Source organism: Ovis aries, chromosome 3 (genome assembly GCF_016772045.2).
Source record: "Ovis aries strain OAR_USU_Benz2616 breed Rambouillet chromosome 3, ARS-UI_Ramb_v3.0, whole genome shotgun sequence".
Classification (NCBI taxonomy): Eukaryota; Metazoa; Chordata; class Mammalia; order Artiodactyla; family Bovidae; genus Ovis; species Ovis aries.
In genome coordinates, this window is record NC_056056.1 from 171,416,164 (window position 1) to 171,436,957 (window position 20,794).

Genomic DNA, 20,794 nt, shown 5'->3' on the forward strand with positions numbered 1-20,794 from the left:
CTATGGAGAACAGTGTGGAGATTCCTTAAAAACTGAAAATAGAACTGCCGTATGACCCAGCAATCCCACTGCTGGGCATACGCACCGAGGAAACAAGAATTGAAAGAGACACGTGTACCCCAGTGTTCATCGCAGCACTGTTTATAATAGCCAGGACATGGAAGTAACCTAGATGTCCATCAGCAGACAAATGGGTAAGAAAGTTGTGGTACATAAACACAATGGAATATTACTCAGCCATTAAAAAGAATACATTTGAATCAGTTCTAATGAGGTGGATGAAACTGGAGCCTATTATACAGAGTGAAGTAAGTCAGAAAGAAAAACATCAATACAGTATACTAATGTGCATATATATGGAATTTAGAAAGATGATAACAATGACCCTATATGTGAGACAGCAAAGAAGACACCGTTGTATAGAATAGTGTTTTGGACTCTGGGAGAAGGCGAGGGTGGGATGATTTGAGAGAATAGCATTGAAACATGTATATCATATGTGAAACAGATCACCAGTCCAGGTTCAATGCATAAGACAGGGTGCTCTGGGCTAGTGCACTGGGATGACACTGAGGGATGGGATGGAGAGGGAGGTGGGAGGGGTGTTCATGATGGAGAACACATGCACACCCATGGCAGATTCATGTCAGTGTATGGCAAAACCACTACAATATTGTACAGTAATTAGCCTCCAATTAAAATAAATAAATTAAAAAAAATTTTAGATTATGCCCATGAGGAAGTCACATGTACTCAGTACAATAAAGTGTTAGAGCTAAGTACAGCATTTAGTGGTTTTGACTGATTCTCCACTGCATAAAATGCTAACATGAGAACACAGTCTTCCTTATTCTCCACAGAAGCAAGTACTCTACTGGTAGTGGGTATAAATATTGGGTTCAAATCCTAGCCTTGCTATGTAGTTTCTGAGCAACTTTGGGGAAACTATTTAACTAGTCTGTGTACCCAACTGACTGACTGGATTGTTGCGAATATTAGGATGAATTACTAACTGCAAAATACACTGAATAATATGTGGCACATTGTTGTTGTTGTTCAGTCACTCAGTCGTGTCCCGACTCTTTGTGACCCCATGAACTGTAGCATGCTAGGCCTCTCTGTCCTTCAATATCTCCCAGAATTTGCTCAAACTCATGTCCGTTGAGTGGGTGATGCCATCCAGCCATCTCATCTTCTGTCGTCCTCTTCTCCTCTTGCCTTCAGTCTTTCCCAACATCAGAGTCTTTTCCAATGAATCAGCTCTTTGCATAAGGTGGCCAAAGTATTGGAGCTTCAGCTTCAGCATCAGTCCTTCCAATGAATATTCAGGACTGATTCCCTTTAGGATTGACTGGGTTGATCTCCGTGCAGTCCAAGCGACTCTCAAGAGTCTTCAACACCACAGTTCGAAAGCATCAATTCTTCAGTGCTCAGCCTTTTTTATTGTTCAACTCTTAAACCTATATGTGACTACCGCAAAAACCATAGCTTTGACTATACTGACCTTTGTCAGCAGAGTGATGTCTCTGCTTTTTAATATGATGTCGAGGTCTGTCATGTGGCACATAATAGGTATATTAAATAATGGCTATCTATTATTATGATTATAATTCTCATTGTTATCATGTACCTACTACTTGGCCAAGAAAGTTTTTAGGTGCTGCAGGTACAGAAACAATAAGTAGTTGCTGCTCTGAAGCTGATAATTTAGTGGGGGAGACAGAAGGAAATAAACTATTCTTATACAGTGTGATACACAAAATAAAGTTGTAGTAACTACACTTGTTTGAAAGGAAAAGGTAATTCATTCTACTAGCGTTACTGATACGGGAGACCCGGGTTCGATCCCTGGGTTGGGAAGATCTCCTGGAGAAGGAAATGGCAACCCATTCCAGTATTCTTGCCTAGAGAATCCCATGGACAGAGAAGCCTGGTAGGCTGCATAGGTCCACGGGGTCGCAAAGAGTCAGACACGACTGAGTAACTTCACTTCACTTCACTTCAGTGTTAATCACAGAAAACTCAAGAAAGGTGAATACACTTGTGAAGAGTGTTGGGATAGGCATGAATTTGTCAGAAACAGAAAATGTGGGAATAAGTGGGGATGAGAGCATTCTGAATAAAGAAAAACAGGGATGGTGCAGCACAGTGCATTTGGGACCTATAAATCTTTTGGTAGCTAGGGTGTAGAAAAGTAACTGGGGTAAAACAATAGATGAAATTAGGTCATTTGGTAGGGACAATAGGTGGAGAGTGCAGAGAAGTTATATGAAATGTCAGTTTTCAGTGAAATCACACAACTAAGTTTAGGAGTTTTACGAAGTCATTTTAAAAAAAATTTAAGTATAGTTGGTGTACATAATTATATAAGACACAGGTGTACAATGCAGTGATTCACAATTTTTAAAGGTAATATTCTATTTATAGTCATTATAAAATATTGGCTATATACTCTGTGCTGTACAATATATCCTTGTAACTTATATATAAGTTTGAACCTTTTAATCCCCTCTTGATATTGCCCCTACCACCTCTCTCCCCCAACTGGTAACCACTAGTTTGTTCTCTATATCTGTGAGTTTGCATCTTTTTTGTTATACTCACTAGGGTTTATTGATATTTTTCAGATTCCACATGTATAAGTCGTATCATACAGCATTTGTTTTTCTCTGCCTGACTTGCTTCACTAGCATAATACCCTCCAAGTCCATCCAAATGGCAAAACTTCATTCTTTTGTATGGTTGAATAATATTCTATTAGATATATATACCAAGTCTTTAACCATTCATCTGTTGATGGACACTCAAGAAGTCATTTATTTTTTTAATTGAGATATAATTCACATACCATAAAATTCACCATTTAAAATTTTACAAATTAGAGTTTTAGTATATTCACAAGGTTGTGCAATCATTACTGCTATCTAATTCTAGAACATTTTCATTACTCCAAAAAGAAACCTAAAACTCATTAGCAGACACATTCCATTTCCTTTCACCCTCATCCTCTGATGACCATGAATCTACTTTTCTGCATCTATGGATTTGTCTATTCAGGACATTTCATATAAATAGGATTGAGGATATTTAGCCTGTTTTTCAAGATTCTTTCACTTAATAAAATGTTTTCAAGGTTCGTCCATGTTGTAGCATTTATCAGTACTTCATTCCTTTTTATGGCGAATATTATTCCATTGCATGGATATACCAATTTGTTTATCCATTCATCAGTTGATGAACATTTAGGTTATTTCTACTTTTTGGCTGTTATGAATAATGCTAGTGGAACATCTGTGTACAAGTTTTAGTGTGAATGAATGTTTAGAATAATCGAGTACAAACCTCAAGTAGAACTGCTGAGTCATCTGGTTAACTCCATGTTTGACTTTTTGAGGAACTGTCAAACTGTTTTCCCCACTGAATGCATCATTTTATATTTCCACCATCAGAATATCAGAGTTATAATTTCTCCATATCCTTGTCAACACTTGTTATTCTCTTTGTTCATTTCTTCCTTTTCTCATTTCTTTTATTGTGGTGTAATACACATAACATAAAACTTACCATCTTAACCATTTAAAAGTGTACAGTTCAGTGGTGCTGAGTACATTCACAGTATTGTGCAATCATCACCACTTAACCAACCTCCAGAATTCTTTTCATGTTGCGAAACTGAAACTCTGTACCAGTTAAACAATAACTCCTCATTTCTCTCTCCTTCTAGCCTGTGACAACCACTCCGCTACTTTCTGTCTCTATGAATTTGTCTACTCTAGGTACCTCATGTAGGCGGAATTATACAATACTTGTCTTTTTGTGACTGTCTTCTTTCATTTATCATGTCTTCAAGATTCATCCATATTGTACCATGTATCAGAATTTGTTTTCAATTTTAGGATTAATAATACTTCATTGTATGCAGATAATACATTTTGTTTATCCATTCACTTATGGATGGGCATTTGGGTTGTTTCTACTTTTGGACTATTGTGAAAAATGCTGCTATGAACATGAGTATACAAGCATCTATTTGAATCTCTGCTTTCACTTTTTTGAGTATATGCCCAGAAGTGATTTTTGGAGAAATTGCCATACTGTTTTCCATAGCAATTATATAATTTTACATTCCCACCCAGAGTGTACAAGGGTTATAATTTCTTCATTTTCTTACTGATACTGTTTTGCTTGCCCTCATTCATTTTTAAAATAAATTTAAAGCTACTTTGAATTGTAATTGCTATGAAAGCAAAAGAAAAGCTACATACTAGAGTTCCTTTTGTTATATAAAAAACTTCAAAAATTGTGAAAATCAAATGAGGTTAATACATGAAAACATTTTATAAGTTATAAAGCTTTAAAAATGTTAATGTAATAATAAAACTCTTAACAACATTTCCAGACTGGACATTCATATTAATATTCTTAGGGGGAATAGTATTTGGCTTTTTAATAATCAGAACTGCTCTGGCTTCATTCTGTGTGTGTGTGTGCATGCACGCGTGCATACCTTTTAATTTTCTTTCATAGAAAGAAGTTTTAAAGATATGTTTTAAATGGTTGCTACTTTACTAGTCACACTTCACTACTAAATTGTGGAAATGAAGATTTCATAATACTCTCAGTATTTTAAACAATATAAATGAATCACTAAAAATGACTACGTCAGCAAAATGCAGAAAAAAATAAGAAGTCATATTCATGATTTATCATGTATATATTTTTAAAAATCTCAATCTTTGGTGTTATCTTGGTAGCTATATTTTAATAAGCATACTTATATAATTTGTGGCATTAAGATTATCAATAAAAGTCTTAGTAAAAGCAAAATTTTTAAAGCTTAACTTTAAACTCCTGTTTAATTTCTTTAAAAAGAGATATTTTCATAGATTACTAGGTTGACCTCAACTAAAACTGAGCCAAAATTTAGAAAGGAAAGGACTGCTGCTGCTGCTGCTGCTAAGTCACTTCAGTTGTGTCCAACTCTGTGCGACCCGGGAGATGGCAGCCCCACCAGGCTCCCCGGTCCCTGGGATTCTCCAGGCAAGAACACTGGAGTGGGTTGCCATTTCCTTCTCCAATGCATGAAAGTGAAAAGTGAAAGCAAAGTTGCTCAGTCATGCCTGACTCTTAGCGATCCCATGGACTGCAGCCTACCAGGCTCCTCCGCCCATGGGATTTTACAGGCAAGAGTACTGGAGTAGGTTGCCACTGCCTTCTCCGAAAGGACTAACCATATACAAATCAGTACTTTTTAGCAAACAGGATGCTGTGTGCATGTTTTTCTGTCATCTTTCTCCCATTTACATAAACAAGACTGTCAACCACAATCCCTGCTGTCTTCATCCTTTCCTTATACCGTTCCTCGTTTCAGTCACATAATCCAGGACTGGCAGGTCAGGAGAATCATTCTCTGTAAAGAGACTGGCATAAGGGAGGGCTCATAAGCCAAACGGGGACAATCAGAATGCTTCCCTAGAAATGAGCTATGGACTGTGGAGAAGGGGTTCTCTTTCCTTTCGGTTGGTGAAACTAGCAATATTACAGCCATTTAAAATATAAAGCATATATTATTTGCTAATTCCTTGTTTTCCAGGAGGAAGCTTATTAGCAGTAGGAGAAAAGTAGATTATTATGCCATGTTTGATTAAAGGCAGACCGAGGTATAGGTGAGAGAAAATACCAACCAGCCAGCAATAATGGTGCTGTGACCCTGATTTTGTCCTGCTTAGACTTCTTAGGAATGTGAGTCAATAACTTCCCTTTTTACTTTAGCTAGTTTGAGTTACGTTTCTGTGATCCTGTACATAAAGGAGTCTTAAGATATAAATATCATTGATCTGTTTTCATTAAAAAGAGATTTACATTTGTGCTTAAAATCAAAACCACTTTGATGGCAAACATTATAAATATTCTTTGGAAAAACATTTATTTATGTAGGTAAATAGTTTAAAGATATTTTTCATTTTCTTTCCATTTAAAACAGTGGAATTTAAAGCAGATGAAGTGCCAAAAACATGGTTAGAGCAAATACTGCTGAGTAGCAGGGTTGTGGGGATAGGGTGTGATAGTTATTCAAATCACTTTTCAATATCAACTATAGCACACACAGTTATAATGTCACATGATACTTGTCAATAAGTGTTGTTCTCAGTGTTAGTTGCTCAGTCATGTCTGACTCTTTTTGACCCCATGGACTGTAGCCCACCATATTCCTCTGTCCATGGGATTCTCCAGGCAAGAATACTGGAGTGGGTTGCCATTCCCTTCTCCAGGGGATCTTTCTGACCCAGGGATTGAACTCAGGTCTGCCTGTGTTGCAGGCAGATTCTTTACCATCTGAGCCACCTATGCAATAGTTAATAAGTGGTCTTAAGGAAACAGCCAAACACTGAATTCCTGAACTAAGATTCAGTTCAGTCCAGTTCAGTCGCTCAGTTGTGTCTGACTCTTTGCGACCCCATTAATCGCAGCACGCCAGGCCTCCCTGTCCATCACCAACTCCTGGAGTTCACTCAGACTCGTGTCCATCGAGTCAGTGATGCCATCCAGCCATCTCATCCTCGGTCGTCCCCTTTTCCTCCTGCCCTCAATCCCTCCCAGCATCAAAGTCTTTTCCAGTGAGTTAACTCTTCGCATGAGGTGGCCAAAGTACTAGTTACATTGACTATATAAAGACATTTGGGATAGTTAAAAAAAAAAAAAAAAGACAATTTTGACTACAGTAACTAATAAGACTTATTTCAGCACTATGTTTACTCAAACTACACACAGTTTGGTCTTTTCTATTCTGAATGCCCATCAAGGCAGGTATACCTGTTCTTTGCTGTGGTAAGCAGATTCCCCAGCCAGAGAAACAACACAATGCCTAATATGATAAAGAAAAAGAAAGCTAGTTATCCTAGGTAAGATGGTTTCTGCCGTTTATCTTGGGGTTCTTACATCCCAATAGCTCCCCTAACTTCTTGCTTGCTAGACACTGGCAGACCCCAACTGTTTTTAACACTGCTTCTTCAATATTTTTATTATCTCTTATCTCTCACTGTTGTGAAGCAATAGTTAGAACTGGACATGGAACAACAGACTAGTTCCAAATCAGAAAAGGAGTACATCAAGGCTGTATATTGTCACTCTGCTTATTTAACTTATATGCAGAGTATATAATGAGAAATGCTGGGCTGGAAGAAGCACAAGCTAGAATCAAGATTACCAGGAGAAATATCAATAACCTCGGATATGCAGATGACACCACCCTTATGGCAGAAAGTAAAGAAGAACTAAAGAGCCTCTTTATGAAAGTAAAAGAGGAGAGTGAAAAAGTTGGCTTAAAGCTCAACATTCAGAAAATGAAGATCATGGCATCCGGTCCCATCACTTCATGGGAAATAGATGGGGAAACAGTGGAAACAGTGGCTGACTTTATTTTTGGGGGCTCCAAAATCACTGCAGATGATGATTGCAGCCATGAAATTAAAAGAGGCTTCCTCCTTGGAAGGAAAGTTATGACCAACCTAGACAGCATACTAGGAGAAGGCAATGGCACCCCACTCCAGTACTCTTGCCTGGAAAATCCCATGGACGGAGGAGTCTGGTAGGCTGCAGTGCATGGGGTTGCTAGGAGTCAGACACAACTAAGCAATTTCACTTTCACTTTTCCCTTGCATGCATTGGAGAAGGAAATGGCAACCCACTTCAGTGTTCTTGCCTGGAGAATCCCAGGGACGGGGGAGCCTGGTGGGCTGCCGTCTATGGGGTTGCACAGAGTCGGACACAACTGAAGTGACTTAGCAGCAGCAGCAGCAGACAGCATATTAAAAAGCAGAGACATTACTTTGTCAACCAAGGTCCATCTAGTCAAGGCTATGGTTTTTTCCAGTGGTCATGTATGGATATGAGAGCTGGGCTATAAAGAAAGCTGAGTGCCCAGGAATTGATGCTTTTGAACTGTGGTACTGGAGAAGATTCTTGAGAGTGCCTTGGACTGCAAGGATATCCAACCAGTCCATCCTAAAGGAGATCGGTCCTGGGTGTTCATTGGAAGGACTGATGTTGAAGTTGAAATGCCAATACTTTGGCCACCTGATGCAAAGAGCTGACTCATTTGAAAAGACCCTGATGCTGGCAAATATTGAGGGCAGGAGGAGAAGGGGACGACAGAGGATGAGATGGTTGGATGGCATCACTGACCCAATGGACATGGGTCTGGATGGACTCCGAAAGTTGGTGATGGACAGGGAGGCCTAGCATGCTGTGGTTCATGGTGTTGCAGAGTCGGAAACGACTGAGCAACTGAACTGACTCTTGTGATCTAAGTCTCCAACAGTGGACTAATCACAGTTTTCTGACACTGTTTTTTCCTGTCCTATACTTCTTTCTAGTCAGTATGCCAGCCAGTGGTCAAGGACTGGTTGTTGTTCGCTTGCTAAGTCATGTCTGACTCTTTATGACCCCATGAACTATAGCACATCAGGCTTCCCTGTCTTTCACTATCTCCCAGAGTTTGCTCAAATTCATGTCCATCGAGTAGGTGATATTATCCAATCATCTCATCCTCTGTTGCCCCTCTGTCTCTTCCTCTGTCACCAATGACTGGTAATTACCTTGAATGAAATACCAGTTAAGCAAGAACCAGAAAAATGGAACAAATAAAAAAACCTGTTTTTGGAATTGCTCAGATGGGGAATTGAGATCGATTGTATGCTCAACTAGTCAAAATCCAACCTTTAATCCATTATGTTGTTTGGTAGCAGGAGACAGGCAAATCACTGGCAGATAAGGAATTCCCTTAGAGGGCAAGAAACTCTGCTGGATATGCCTTGAATATAATTAAATAAAGTTTTCTTGCTTTCCAATATCCTTTTGTTTATCACTAATAAATCTCTCATCTCAGTGTAAGTAGGCTGAGGTGGTTACTTTTACTCCTGGCAACCACAATCATGGTCACTGCACAGTCTGAGAAAAGGGTATAAATGTCTTTTGAATAGATATATCCAGGACAAATGCCAACTTAGCTGGTTCTGTTTAAAGCCTGCATAACTTGATTTCTTCAGCCAAATCAGTATGCTGCAAACTGTACTCTCCTACTAACATTAAGAATGTGACCAGTTAAATTTAAATTTCAGAAGTCTGTTCTTTACTACAAAGTTGAAAATACAGATTTTTCAGTTTGGGAAAACAGAGAATATAACTCAAAAGGATAATTACTCTGTGTACATTATATATGTCTGTGTTGAGACCACAATGGTATACAGGCAACTACGGGACTATAAACAAGTTGTGATCTGAGAGCCTGGTAAATCCAGTTGTTTAGAACTTGCTACATATTCTTCCATTAAAACATTCATAAATCACAACTAACATTTACTGAACATTTACTGCTTGTTCAGAGCTGTGCTGAGTGCTTACTTAGTCTGAATGAATCTATAAAGGGTGAACTCTTCTATTTCACATTTACGAGGAAACGGATGCACAGATTGATTAGGTAATTAGTTCAGGGTCATACAGCTAGAAAGGAGCAGGACAGAATCTGGACCTCAGCAAACAGACCATTTCTAAAGTCTGCCTTAGACTGAGACTTAACCATCACGAATTTCATCTCTTGCTAGACAGGTTCAGAGGCTATTTATCTTAGAGTAGTAAAAGTAGTAATTACTAGTAATAGTAACCTTAGTTATGGGACATAAATGAAGCCATAGAATAGGATAGGGAGAAACATTTTTCCTTTTTCTTGGTAAGAGAATCTAGGCACTGACTGAAAAAATTTATAAGGCATGATTTATCTGTTCTGTATTTCTAAAACAGATCAACCTGAAAATTTTCTATTTTCTTTCCTTTGCATCAATTTGTGTGTATGATGACAAAGGTGACAAAGGTACTCTTTCACATATCTTTTTAATTCACTGCATTTTTTAAAACTAATTTTTACAAGCTAAGAACTAATTTTTACAAGCTAGAACTAAGAACTAAGTCTTGGTTATATAAGCCCTATCATCATTTTTAAAAACTTAGATTTTTAAGAAGATTAAATAATCACTAAGAAGTAGCAAACAAATACTATTTATTTGGTAATTATCTGGCATTTTCTTCAGTTTTATAGACTTTCTAAAATTCAGTGATAGTCATTTTTGTAAGAAAATAGCCAGATTCTCTTCTCCGTTATCAAGTAAACTGTTTTGGTTCAAAGTTACATACTCTTAGTTTCCAAACTGTTATAAACACAAGCTAATTGAGTAACAGTGTATTTTCTGATCAGTACTTATTCCTATATTAACCTCAGTTTTACTCTTTGTTCAGTGCAAACAGATTTAGACTACTTCTTCCTACAGTTACATATGTTTGTCTCACTACCTAGGGCTAAAAAAAAAAGTTTATGTTTATACTTTAAAAGAGAAAAGAACCGTCTTTACTCAAAGTTCTTGGCTTAGGCTTAATATGTACCTAATATTCTAAATAAAAGCACACTCTTTCCTTGGATGGTGCATTTTCTTCATCTCAGACTTTCCCCTTAAAGCAAGGCTCCTTAACTTTTATGTAAACATGATTCCTAAAGTGACAGAAGTCCTCTTTAACAAGGTGGTTGATTCCACTTATCATATCTAGCTAAATGTAGTTGCAGCTGGTTTTCTAGCTGTAGTGGTGATAGGTTATAGTGAGTCACCCTACTCCAACCAGTGCCCCTTGTGACCAATGGCATGTACTCATGAGGTAATGGGTCAGAATTCAGGCTCCAGGCTGTGGTTGAGGAGCAGCTTTTCTGTAAGACAATGTTAACTGTTACTGGAATTCTACTCTAAAACTTGGCACCACCTTACAGCTGAATGTTTCTCAACATTTACAGACAATGACGTGCGCTCAAACTTGCTAAGTGAGATACATCAAGAAAGTACTGGAGGTCCTAGGGGTTCTCCTGTTGGTAGTCATCCACTAACTTCTTAAAAAGGTGATACCTAAATGGGATCTTAAAGAATATCAAATCAGCCTGGCCAATAACATGGGGGAAGGAAGTTCCATGGGGAAGAATACAAACTTTCAAAGACACCAGGAAAATGGTACAGTCAGAGAACCATATAAGTAGTCTGCTACAGCTGTAAGAGACAGGGATGCATGGATGATTAGCAAGAGATGAAGCCAGAGTCTTGATGATAAATGCATTTATTTGCAATTCTAAGATGTCAGAGCATATGTTAGGGGCAGCACAGAGTCACAGGAAGAGTTGTATGTATGAACAGATGAACTATATGAAGACATCCACTTAAGTTTTTAGTGACGGACTGAAAGAGAATAGAAAACCCAAAAGGAGCAATTAAAATAAATCAGGTGAGAAATGATGAGGGCTTGAACTAAACAGCAATGGCATGGAGGCACATGGTCAGATATGAGATTAAAAATGAGAAAGCCACAGTGACTGACATAGTGAGGGGAAGGGAGGAGGGCAGAATCAAGGGTGACTTTCAAGTCGTTAGTGTGGTTAGCCAGTTGAAGTAAAGGATTATGAAGGAGTTTTAGGATAGGCAGGGGATGCAATGCAGCCAGGAGGGTGTGGAGGGAATGGAGAAATAGCATATGCTAATGCTAACAGGGCTGCTAGTTTCCCATTTATTACATTTTCTCCAGAGAGAAAAAATTATCATTTTAAAGGTCATTTTAGCTCTCTGTTAGTACAGAAGCTCTACGGTGTATTTCCAGAAGTAAAAAAGGGGTCATGGTCAATGTTAGATATATTTACAACATATATTCCAATGAGTACCAAAATGGATTGGACCCATATGTTCAATTCACATTAAAGTATGTGTCACAATCCATCTGCTTTTAAACTGTGTCAGAAACAATTTCCAGAACAAATGCCAAATATCCTGGAGATGTTTGGTTCAAATTACCAATCCATACCATTGTACTTGAACTGTTTGCTACTGAAATATATACTAAATGGAGATACGTGCAGGAAATCTGTTCTTCTAGACTTCAAAATATGTTTTTAAATTTCACATTTTGAAACATAAAATGAGAAAAAGATTGCGTTTATGAAAGAAAAAATGCATACATTTTCTTGAAGGGCTCAGAGCCAAGAAGAATTCCAAAGTATACTGCTAGTATAGTATGAATGCCTGGAGAGCTAACATAGCTAAATACATTGGGATGAACTAAAACCCCCATACTGGAAAGACTCTTTACATGTGTCTAGATACTTGCAAAAGAGAATAGTTCTGAATAATCCATTAAGATATATCTTATCCAGGATGAGCTGTGTAGCCAGGTTTGCCTGGATGGAATAAATAACTGTCAAATTTCTGAGTCACAACTTTTCAGCATTTAAAAAAATTTTTTTTTATAAAACTCACACAAACAATATCTAGTTCCATAATAACCATTACTATAGACTTACTCTATTTATTTTCCCATCTGGCTCAACCTACGTCATGTAGAGTAAATTTTCTATATACTAAGGTTTTATACATAAAAAACTGCAGAGAGACTAAACAACAACAAATTAAGAAAAAGAGGATGGGGAGGGATGGAGAGAAAAAAATGCCTCACAGAAAGAAAAGGAACAATGCTTCTTGTGGATACTACTGCTGTGAAACAAAAATGTCATCAATTTCCATCTCTTTTGCATATACAAGTTTATCACCAATTTATTGAAAATACTCCTAAACTGCTTTAAGGCTAGTTTTAGTAGTATAGCATAGATTTTTCACTTTTTAAACATAGAAGACACATTATTTGTGGAGGAGGTTTACTTGACCATAAAACAATGTATAGGAAAAACATATATAGAGCTTGAAATGTTTTTATGAAGACTGATAAATTCAACACCTTGATAGTAATATCATTATATCAGAAAAACTACTTACTCAAGAAGATCTGGGTCTAGTCCTTCTGATATCATTTTGTTTCTTATTGCCATCACTGGAACACCCTAAACAAAGAACACAAGATAATTCAATTATTAAATATGCCTCCTTCATAAAGACATACAAATAAACCAGTGGAATAGAACTGAAAGCCCAGAAATAAACCCAAGCAACTAATATTGGACAAGAGAGCCAAGAATACTCAGTGGAGAAGAGTCTCTTCAATAAATGGTGCTGGGAAAATTAGATATTCACAGGTAAAAGAATAAAACTTGACCACTATCTTGTACCACCCATAAAAACTAACTTGACATGGGTTAAAGACTTAAATATAAGACCCCAAACCATGAAACTCCCAGAAGAAAACAGAGAATGCTCCTTGACATGGGTCTAGTAATGGTTTTACAGAAATCATACCTAGAGATTAAGAGGCAATGTTAAAAGTAAACAGGTGAGACTACATCAAACTAAAAAGCTACACAGCAGAAGAAAACATCAGCAAAATGAAAAGACAACCTATGAAGTGGGAAAAATATTTGCAAATCATATTCCTAGTAAGAGGTTAATATCTAAAATATATAAAGAATTCATAGAACTCAAGAACAACCAAAAAAACCAATTTAAATAAAAAATGGGCAAAGAATTTGAATAAACATCTTTCCAAAGAAGATATATGAATGATCAACAAATACATGAAAAGATGCTCAAAATCACTAGCCACTAGAGAAATGCAAATTAAAATCACAATGAGATATCACCTCATGCCCGTTAGAATGGCCATGATTAAAAGATAACAAATGCTAGTGTGGATATGGAAAAAAGAAAACCCTGCACATCATTTGTGACACTGTAAACTGGTACAGCCACTGTGGAAAACAGTATAGTATATAATTCTCAAAAAAATTAAAAGGAGAACTACCACATGGTCCAGCAATTCCAGTTCTGACAGCATATCCCAAAACCCCCCAAACACTAACTTGAACCGATGTCTGCATCCTCATGTTCATAGCAGCACTATTTTTAATAGCTAAGACATGGAAACAACCAACATGTCTACTGAAGGATGAATGGATCTACACTCAATGGAATATTCAGCCATAAAAACCAACAGAATCCTACCATTTGTGACAACATGGGTGGATTTTGAAAGCATAATGCTAGGTGAAATAAGTCAGACAGAGAAAGACAACTACTGTATGATCTCACTAATATGTGGAATCTAAACACAAAACAAAAAGCCAAACTCCCAGACAAAGAGATCAGACTTGTGGTTCCAGAGACAGAGAGGAGGGGCAGGAGTAATTGGAGGAAGATGGTCAAAAGGTACAAACTAGTAAAAGTTATAAATAAATATGGACTAAGGATGTAATGTACAACAGGATGACTACAGATAATACTTTTATATGATATGAAAGTGTTAGTCACTTAGTCGTGTCCGACTCTTTGCAAACCCACTCTTTGCAACCCCATGGACTGTAGCCCACCAGGCTCCTCTGTCCATGGAATTCTCAAGGCAAGAATACTGTAGTGGGTAGACATTCCCTTCACCAGAAGATCTTCCCAACCCAGGGACTGAAACCAGGTCTCCTGCACTGCAGGCAGATTCTTTACCGTCTGGGCCATCTAACAGTAAATCCTAAGAATTCTCATTACAAGTGAACTTTTTTCTTTTCTTTATATTGCAGCTATATGAGGTTATGGATATTAACTAAACCTATTGTTATAATCATTTCATGACAAAAGTGAACTAAAACATCATACATCTTAAATTTATATAGTGATGTATGTCAATTATTTCTCAATAAAACTGGAAAAATATAGAAGCCAGAAAAAAGGCCTCCTTCTACATGGTTAATTATTTTAAATAACTCTTATTTTGCTTTTATATTAATATGTGCACAGCACTTGAATAATCTAATAAGGTATATATTTTAAATGACTTAATGGAATCAGTGCTATCCAATACCACATAAGCCCAAATTAAATCATTTTAATTTATCCATTACTGATTCTGCTGGATAGAAGCCAGATATCATATTCTCACTCTTCTTATATCACCAAAAAAAAGAAAACACTGATAAGTCAAATGATTAAGGCCTTGGCTGGGATGGTGCCATGAACACTTAACAATATGAATAAATGTCTTTTCAAATCAAGATTTCAGGGCCTTCCCCTCTTAAGTATAGCTATGTCAATGTTCCTTTCATAAGCAAACGGTCCAATTTCACTTGGACACATTACGCACAAAGGTCAAACAGAATTCAAGAACTCTTCTGGGATTACATTATATATTGTCTCGATACCAATACAAACACAATGTAATGATAATCCTAGAAGTGTGTAAGTCACAAAAATATTGAGAACATGTGAATTTCAAAGTTCAGGGTAAGAACATTAAAACAGAAGAGGATATGTCAGAAATAAATATAAATTTACTTGAAAAGGGGACTGATTTGATATAAACATTTATTGAAAGCTCACTTATACAGCTCTAAGGGGAGCAGATGCAATCAAGTCTCTTTGTCAACTCCTCCGCTTTCCCAAAAGATGAGGAAACATTAATCTGATGTGTTAAATGTTAGGACCTGGATTGTATCACCTTCAAAATAAGTGAGGTCACCAAGCTTTAAAATGTTGTACATATGGTGGGGACCCTTCTCCCTCATATTGCTTCATCCCACAAGGCAGAAAGGGTAAGCTGAGCCAGGGTCCACATGGGAAAATCTCAATCACCTCTCTATGGTGTTGTGTGCTCTTCTCTTTGGCCCTCCCTTGTCACTAGTCAGTTGTGACATTCAGTTTTGAACCTAATGTATAGAAGAGGCCACTCCAGTCCAGTTTCACAGAGCCTTACCCGGAAGTTTCTGGGCAGTAACCTAGGTAAGACTCCCCTGCTTTCTTCTGCAGTTGTTCCTTGTATGTTTTCTGGTCTCAGGGATCTTACAGGGTGAAAATAAATTTACTGGGGTTAGCAGTAGAATTCTAATATCACAATCCCACACCTCAGTATTTAACACCACAATGGTAGCATAGTGCTTTATGATGAGAAAATAAAGACACAATCAGCCCCTGCCATCAGAAAGTATAGTCTAATAGATGTGTTAAAAAAGATGATCACAATACAGTCATAAAATTGGTAACAAAGATCTGCATAACGGACAAGGTGAGATCCAAGGAAAGGAAGACTGAGTGAAAACCAGCAAAGAATTCGCTGAGGTGAGTCTTAAAGAGGTGACGGGAATTTATTAAAAACAAACAAACACAAAGACTTAGAAATATGTATAAATCTTCAAATAATCTATTATATATAAGCTTGTTTCAAAAATACTTTAAAGAACAAATATAGGTATTTCTCTTCAGAAGGCTGATTTTATTTTACATTTCACCCAATAAATATGTATTGAGATCCAGGCAAGTATATATAAAAATATGAGAGTAAAATGGCTTATAAATTTATATGCAGAGATTTCAAAGTTAATGATCTGTCACCGAAGTGGTACAGTTCAGTTTAGTCGCTCAGTCATGTCTGACTCTTTGCAACTCCATGGACTGCAGCATACCAGGCTTCCCTTTCTGTCACCAACTCCTGGAGTCTACTTAAACTCATGTCCACTGAGTTGGTGATGCCATCCAACCATCTCATCCTCTGTCGTCCTCCTCTCCTCCTGCCTTATATCTTTCCCACCATCAGGGTCTTTTCAAATGAGTCAGTTCTTCCCATGAGGTGGCCAAAGTACTGGAGTTTCAGCTTGAGCATCAGTCCTTCCAATAAACATTCAGGACTGATCTCCTTTAGGATGGACTGATTTGATCTCCTTGCAGTCCAAGGGACTCTCAAGTCTTCTCCAATACCACAATTCAAAAGCATCAATTCTTTGGCACTCAGCTTTCTTTATAGTCCAACTCTCACATCCATACATGACTACTGGAAAAACCATAGCCTTGACTAGACAGACCTTTGTTGGCAAAGTAATGTCTCTGCTTTTGAATATGCTGTCTAGTTTGGTCATAACTTTTCTTCTAAGGAGCAAGTGTCTTTTAATTTCATGGCTGCAATCACCATTTGCAGTGATTTTGGAGCTCCCCCAAAATAAAAGTCTGTCACTGTTTCCATTGCTTCCCCATCTAGTTGCCATGAAGTGATGGACCGGATGCCATGATCTTAGTTTTCTGAATGCTGAGCTTCAAGCCAACTTTTTCACTCTCCTCTTTCACTTTCATCAAGAGGCTCTTTAGTTCTTCTTCACTTTCTGCTGTAAGTGTGGTGTCATCTGCATATCTGAGGTTATTGATATTTCTCCTGGCAATCTTGATTCCAGCTTGTGCTTCAACCAGTCCAGGATTTCTCATGATGTACTCTGCATATAAATTAAATAAGCAGGGTGACAATATACAGCCTTGATGTACTCCTTTCCCAATTTGGAACCAGTCTGTTGTTCCATGTCCAGTTCTAACTGGTGCTTCCTGACCTGCATACAGTTTTCTCAGGAGGCAGGTCAGGTGGTCTGGTATTCCCATCTCTTTCAGAATTTTGAAGTTTGTTCTGATCCACACAGTCAAAGGTTTTGGCATAGTCAATAAAGCAGAAATAGATGTTTTTCTGGAACTCTCTTGCTTTTTGCATGATCCAGCAGATGTTGGCAATTTGATCTCTGCTTCCTCTGCCTTTTCTAATTCAGCCTGACCATCTAGAAGTTCATGGTTCAATACTATTGAAGCCTGGCTTGGAGGATTTTGAGCATTACTTTACTAGTGTGTAAGATGAGTGCAACTGTGTGGTAGTTTGAGCATTCTTCGGCATTGCCTTTCTTTGGGATTGGAATGAAAACTGACCTTTTCCAGTCCTGTGGCCACTGCTGAGTTTTCCAAATTTGCTGGCATATTGAGTGCAGCACTTTCACAGCATCCTCTTTCAGGATTTGAAATAGCTCCACTGGAATTCCATCACCTCCACTAGCTTTGTTCATAGTGATGTTTCCTAAGGCCCAATTGACTTCGCATTCCAGGATATCTGGTTCTAGGTGAGTGATCACACCATTATGGTTATCTGGGTCATGAAGATCTTTTTTGTATAGTTCTTCTGTGTATTCTTGCCATCTCTTCTTAATATCTTTTGCTTCTGTTAGGTCCATACCATTTCTGTCCTTTATCGAGCCCATCTTTGCATGAAATGTTCCCTTGGTATCTCTAATTTTCTTGAAGCGATCTCTTGTCTTTTCATTATAGGGGACTGGAATGCAAAAGTAGAAAGTCAAGAAATACCTGGAGTAACAGGCAAATTTGCCCTTTAAGTACAGAATGAAGCAGGGCAAAGGCTAATAGCGTTTTGCCATGAGAATGCACTGGTCATAGCAAACTTTGTCTTCCAACAACACAAGAGAAGACTACTCATGGACATCACCAGGTGGTCAATACCCAAATCCGACTGATTATATTCTTTGCAGACAAAGATGGAGAAGCTCTATACAGTCAGCAAAAAAAGACCAGGAGCTGACTGTGGCTCAGATCATGATCTCCTTATTGACAAATTCAGACTTAAATTGAAGAAAGTAGGGAAAACCACTAGATCATTCAGGTATGACCTAAGTCAAATCTCTTACAATTATACAGTGGAAGTGAGAAATAGATTCAAGGGATTAGATCTGATAGAGTGCCTGAAGACTATGGACAGAGGTTTGTGACACTGAATAGAGATCTTGACACAGTGATCAAGACCATCCCCAAGAAAAAGAAATGCAAAAAGGCAAAATGGTTGTCTGAGGAGGCCTTAACAAATAGTTGTGAAAAGAAGCGAAAGGCAAAGGAGAAAAGTAAAGATATACCATTTGAATGCAGAGTTCCAAAGAACAGCAAGGAGGGATAAGAAAGCCTTCCTCAGAGATCAATGCAAAGAAATAGAGGAAAACAACAGAATGGGAAAGAAGTGGGACAAATCTTGCCAAATTAAGTTCAAATTATTTTTAATTACAATCCTTATTTTTAAAATCAGAAAATGTATTAAAAATTTAATCCTTACTTAAAAAGAAAAAAAGCCCAGAAAAGAGAGCTGCAGCAAGAATCAGAGATGCCTTCTACAACTATAATCTCTTATTTTGGCTATGGAGGAAAAAAAGTTGAGGTCTCTATAGCTTGCTAGGTTAGAGAAGGCTGGGAAAGCAATGGCTTTCAGATTCACAGGTTACCAGGAAGACTCTCTTGTGGAAGAGGCAAGGCTGCCATTTACAGGCCCATCTACATATTCACCTTCATAACTGCTACGTTTTATAAGTTTGTTATATCTAATCTATTAAGACTCTGATAGCAACAGATACTTTAATGCATCCTAAATACTAGATGGATGAAAATAAATAGCATCATTGTAGAATTCTCTTTAATACCATACTTCTCAAAACAATACTGCAATCTTTTAAGGTATTCTGCAAAGTGAAATATGGTAGGTTTAGAAGACAAAGGAGATAGAAGACAAAATTTTGGACCTTTTGCTAGCTTATGAGGTTTAAGGATAAATGAAAGATAGGGAGAAAAAATGCAATTATTTGCTTTAGGGCATCCAGTGTGAACAGACTCTAACATTTGGAATAAAGTATGCTCAAGATTAAAACCTGCCCCACTTTAAAAATATATTACCTGGAGCAAAGACTTGAAAGATTTTGAAATAAAATGTACTTAATAATAACTTTTTAATAAAAATTATTTAACAGTAGAGGAGAAAGCTGATCACTTGAAATACAAGTTTGGAAATTTTTAGTTGATAATTTAAATGCCACTCAACTCTTTTGTATAACAGGGAAAGTTAGGAGTTTGAAACATTGCATAAAAAACACTGAAGTGCTCGGGAGAAATGGGAAAAGAACAGAGTTAAGGTCATACTTTAAAAAAAACTTTCAGTTTTTATTAACTATGGTTTGATGGTATAAGGTCTTTGAAACTCAACTACATGATTTATTTTTTATAATTTAGCATAATCCACAGGATATCATTGGAAAGGTTATATAAATAAGTTATAAAGCCGAGAAAACAGAAGGGAGGAGAAATGAGGATTGAAAAAAGTTTCCTAAAATATAGCAGAGAAAGTGTGTACGGGATTGGAGAGGGGAGGTAGTGGGTGGAAAGGGAGAACTGGGGAACAGGGAAGTTGGTAAAATTAGAAAAGCTTCCTATTTTAACATTAGTTTCATGGAAATGGTTACAGTATAAAAGAAGCCTGAATCTGTAAGCTCTGTATTTTATCCTTAGTTTCTTAAAACTGGTTACATCATGAGAATATAGGTATTATCAAAATTTGGTGCATCTTTAGTCATTTCTGTATATGAATATAAAGAAAAATACATATAACTATCTTACCCTATATTAAAGACTTTACTATTATCATTACCTTAACACAAATCTGATTAAAGCACAATACAAAAATAATTTGGCCTATGTTCCAAACAATCTATTTCAAACAGATTTGCTGCTATATTTCCAGAGATGTTGCTTAGAAAATGTTGTTTTGCTATATTCTTCCTTAGAGGTTAAGAAACAGTCTGGTTTGTTAGACATCAAAAAGAAGCGTCCAATTTCTGATCTCCAAAAGACAAAGCTACTGGTGGTCTAAGGAGGACATGAGAGACCTCAAAACTAAAGTCTACTAAACTGTGGGATTATTTTTGGCAAGTGATAATGGTAGTTTGTCCAACATAAGTAATGAAGAAGAGAGAAGGCAGCCATAAGCCTGATGTTCCAAAAAATCATGTCTGTATTTGCGTCACTGGAGAAAGTGTGTAAAGAAGCCACACTAATGAAATTATGATGGCAATACTAAGAGTTAAACACTATTTTCTTATATCACAAAAACTGTTGGGAGGCCTATAGGACTGCCAGTATTTACATCTATTTATTATTATGTTAATGAAAACCAAGATACTAAATTCCTTTATAAATCCTGTTGAAATTCTCCTACAGTT

The 20,794-nt window shown here is 37.2% G+C and overlaps 1 protein-coding gene across 3 annotated transcripts in view; it reads right to left on the reverse strand.

Moving 5' to 3' along the window:
- Window positions 1–20,794, reverse strand: part of WASHC3 (WASH complex subunit 3) — a 56,126-nt gene that overhangs the window by 8,793 nt on the left and 26,539 nt on the right. For all 3 annotated transcript variants that reach the window (XM_060413134.1, XM_012174918.4, XM_004006671.5), the window contains one exon: window positions 12,849–12,913. In XM_060413134.1, coding sequence (XP_060269117.1) covers window positions 12,849–12,913 — 65 coding nt within the window. The remainder of the gene's footprint in view (window positions 1–12,848; window positions 12,914–20,794) is intronic.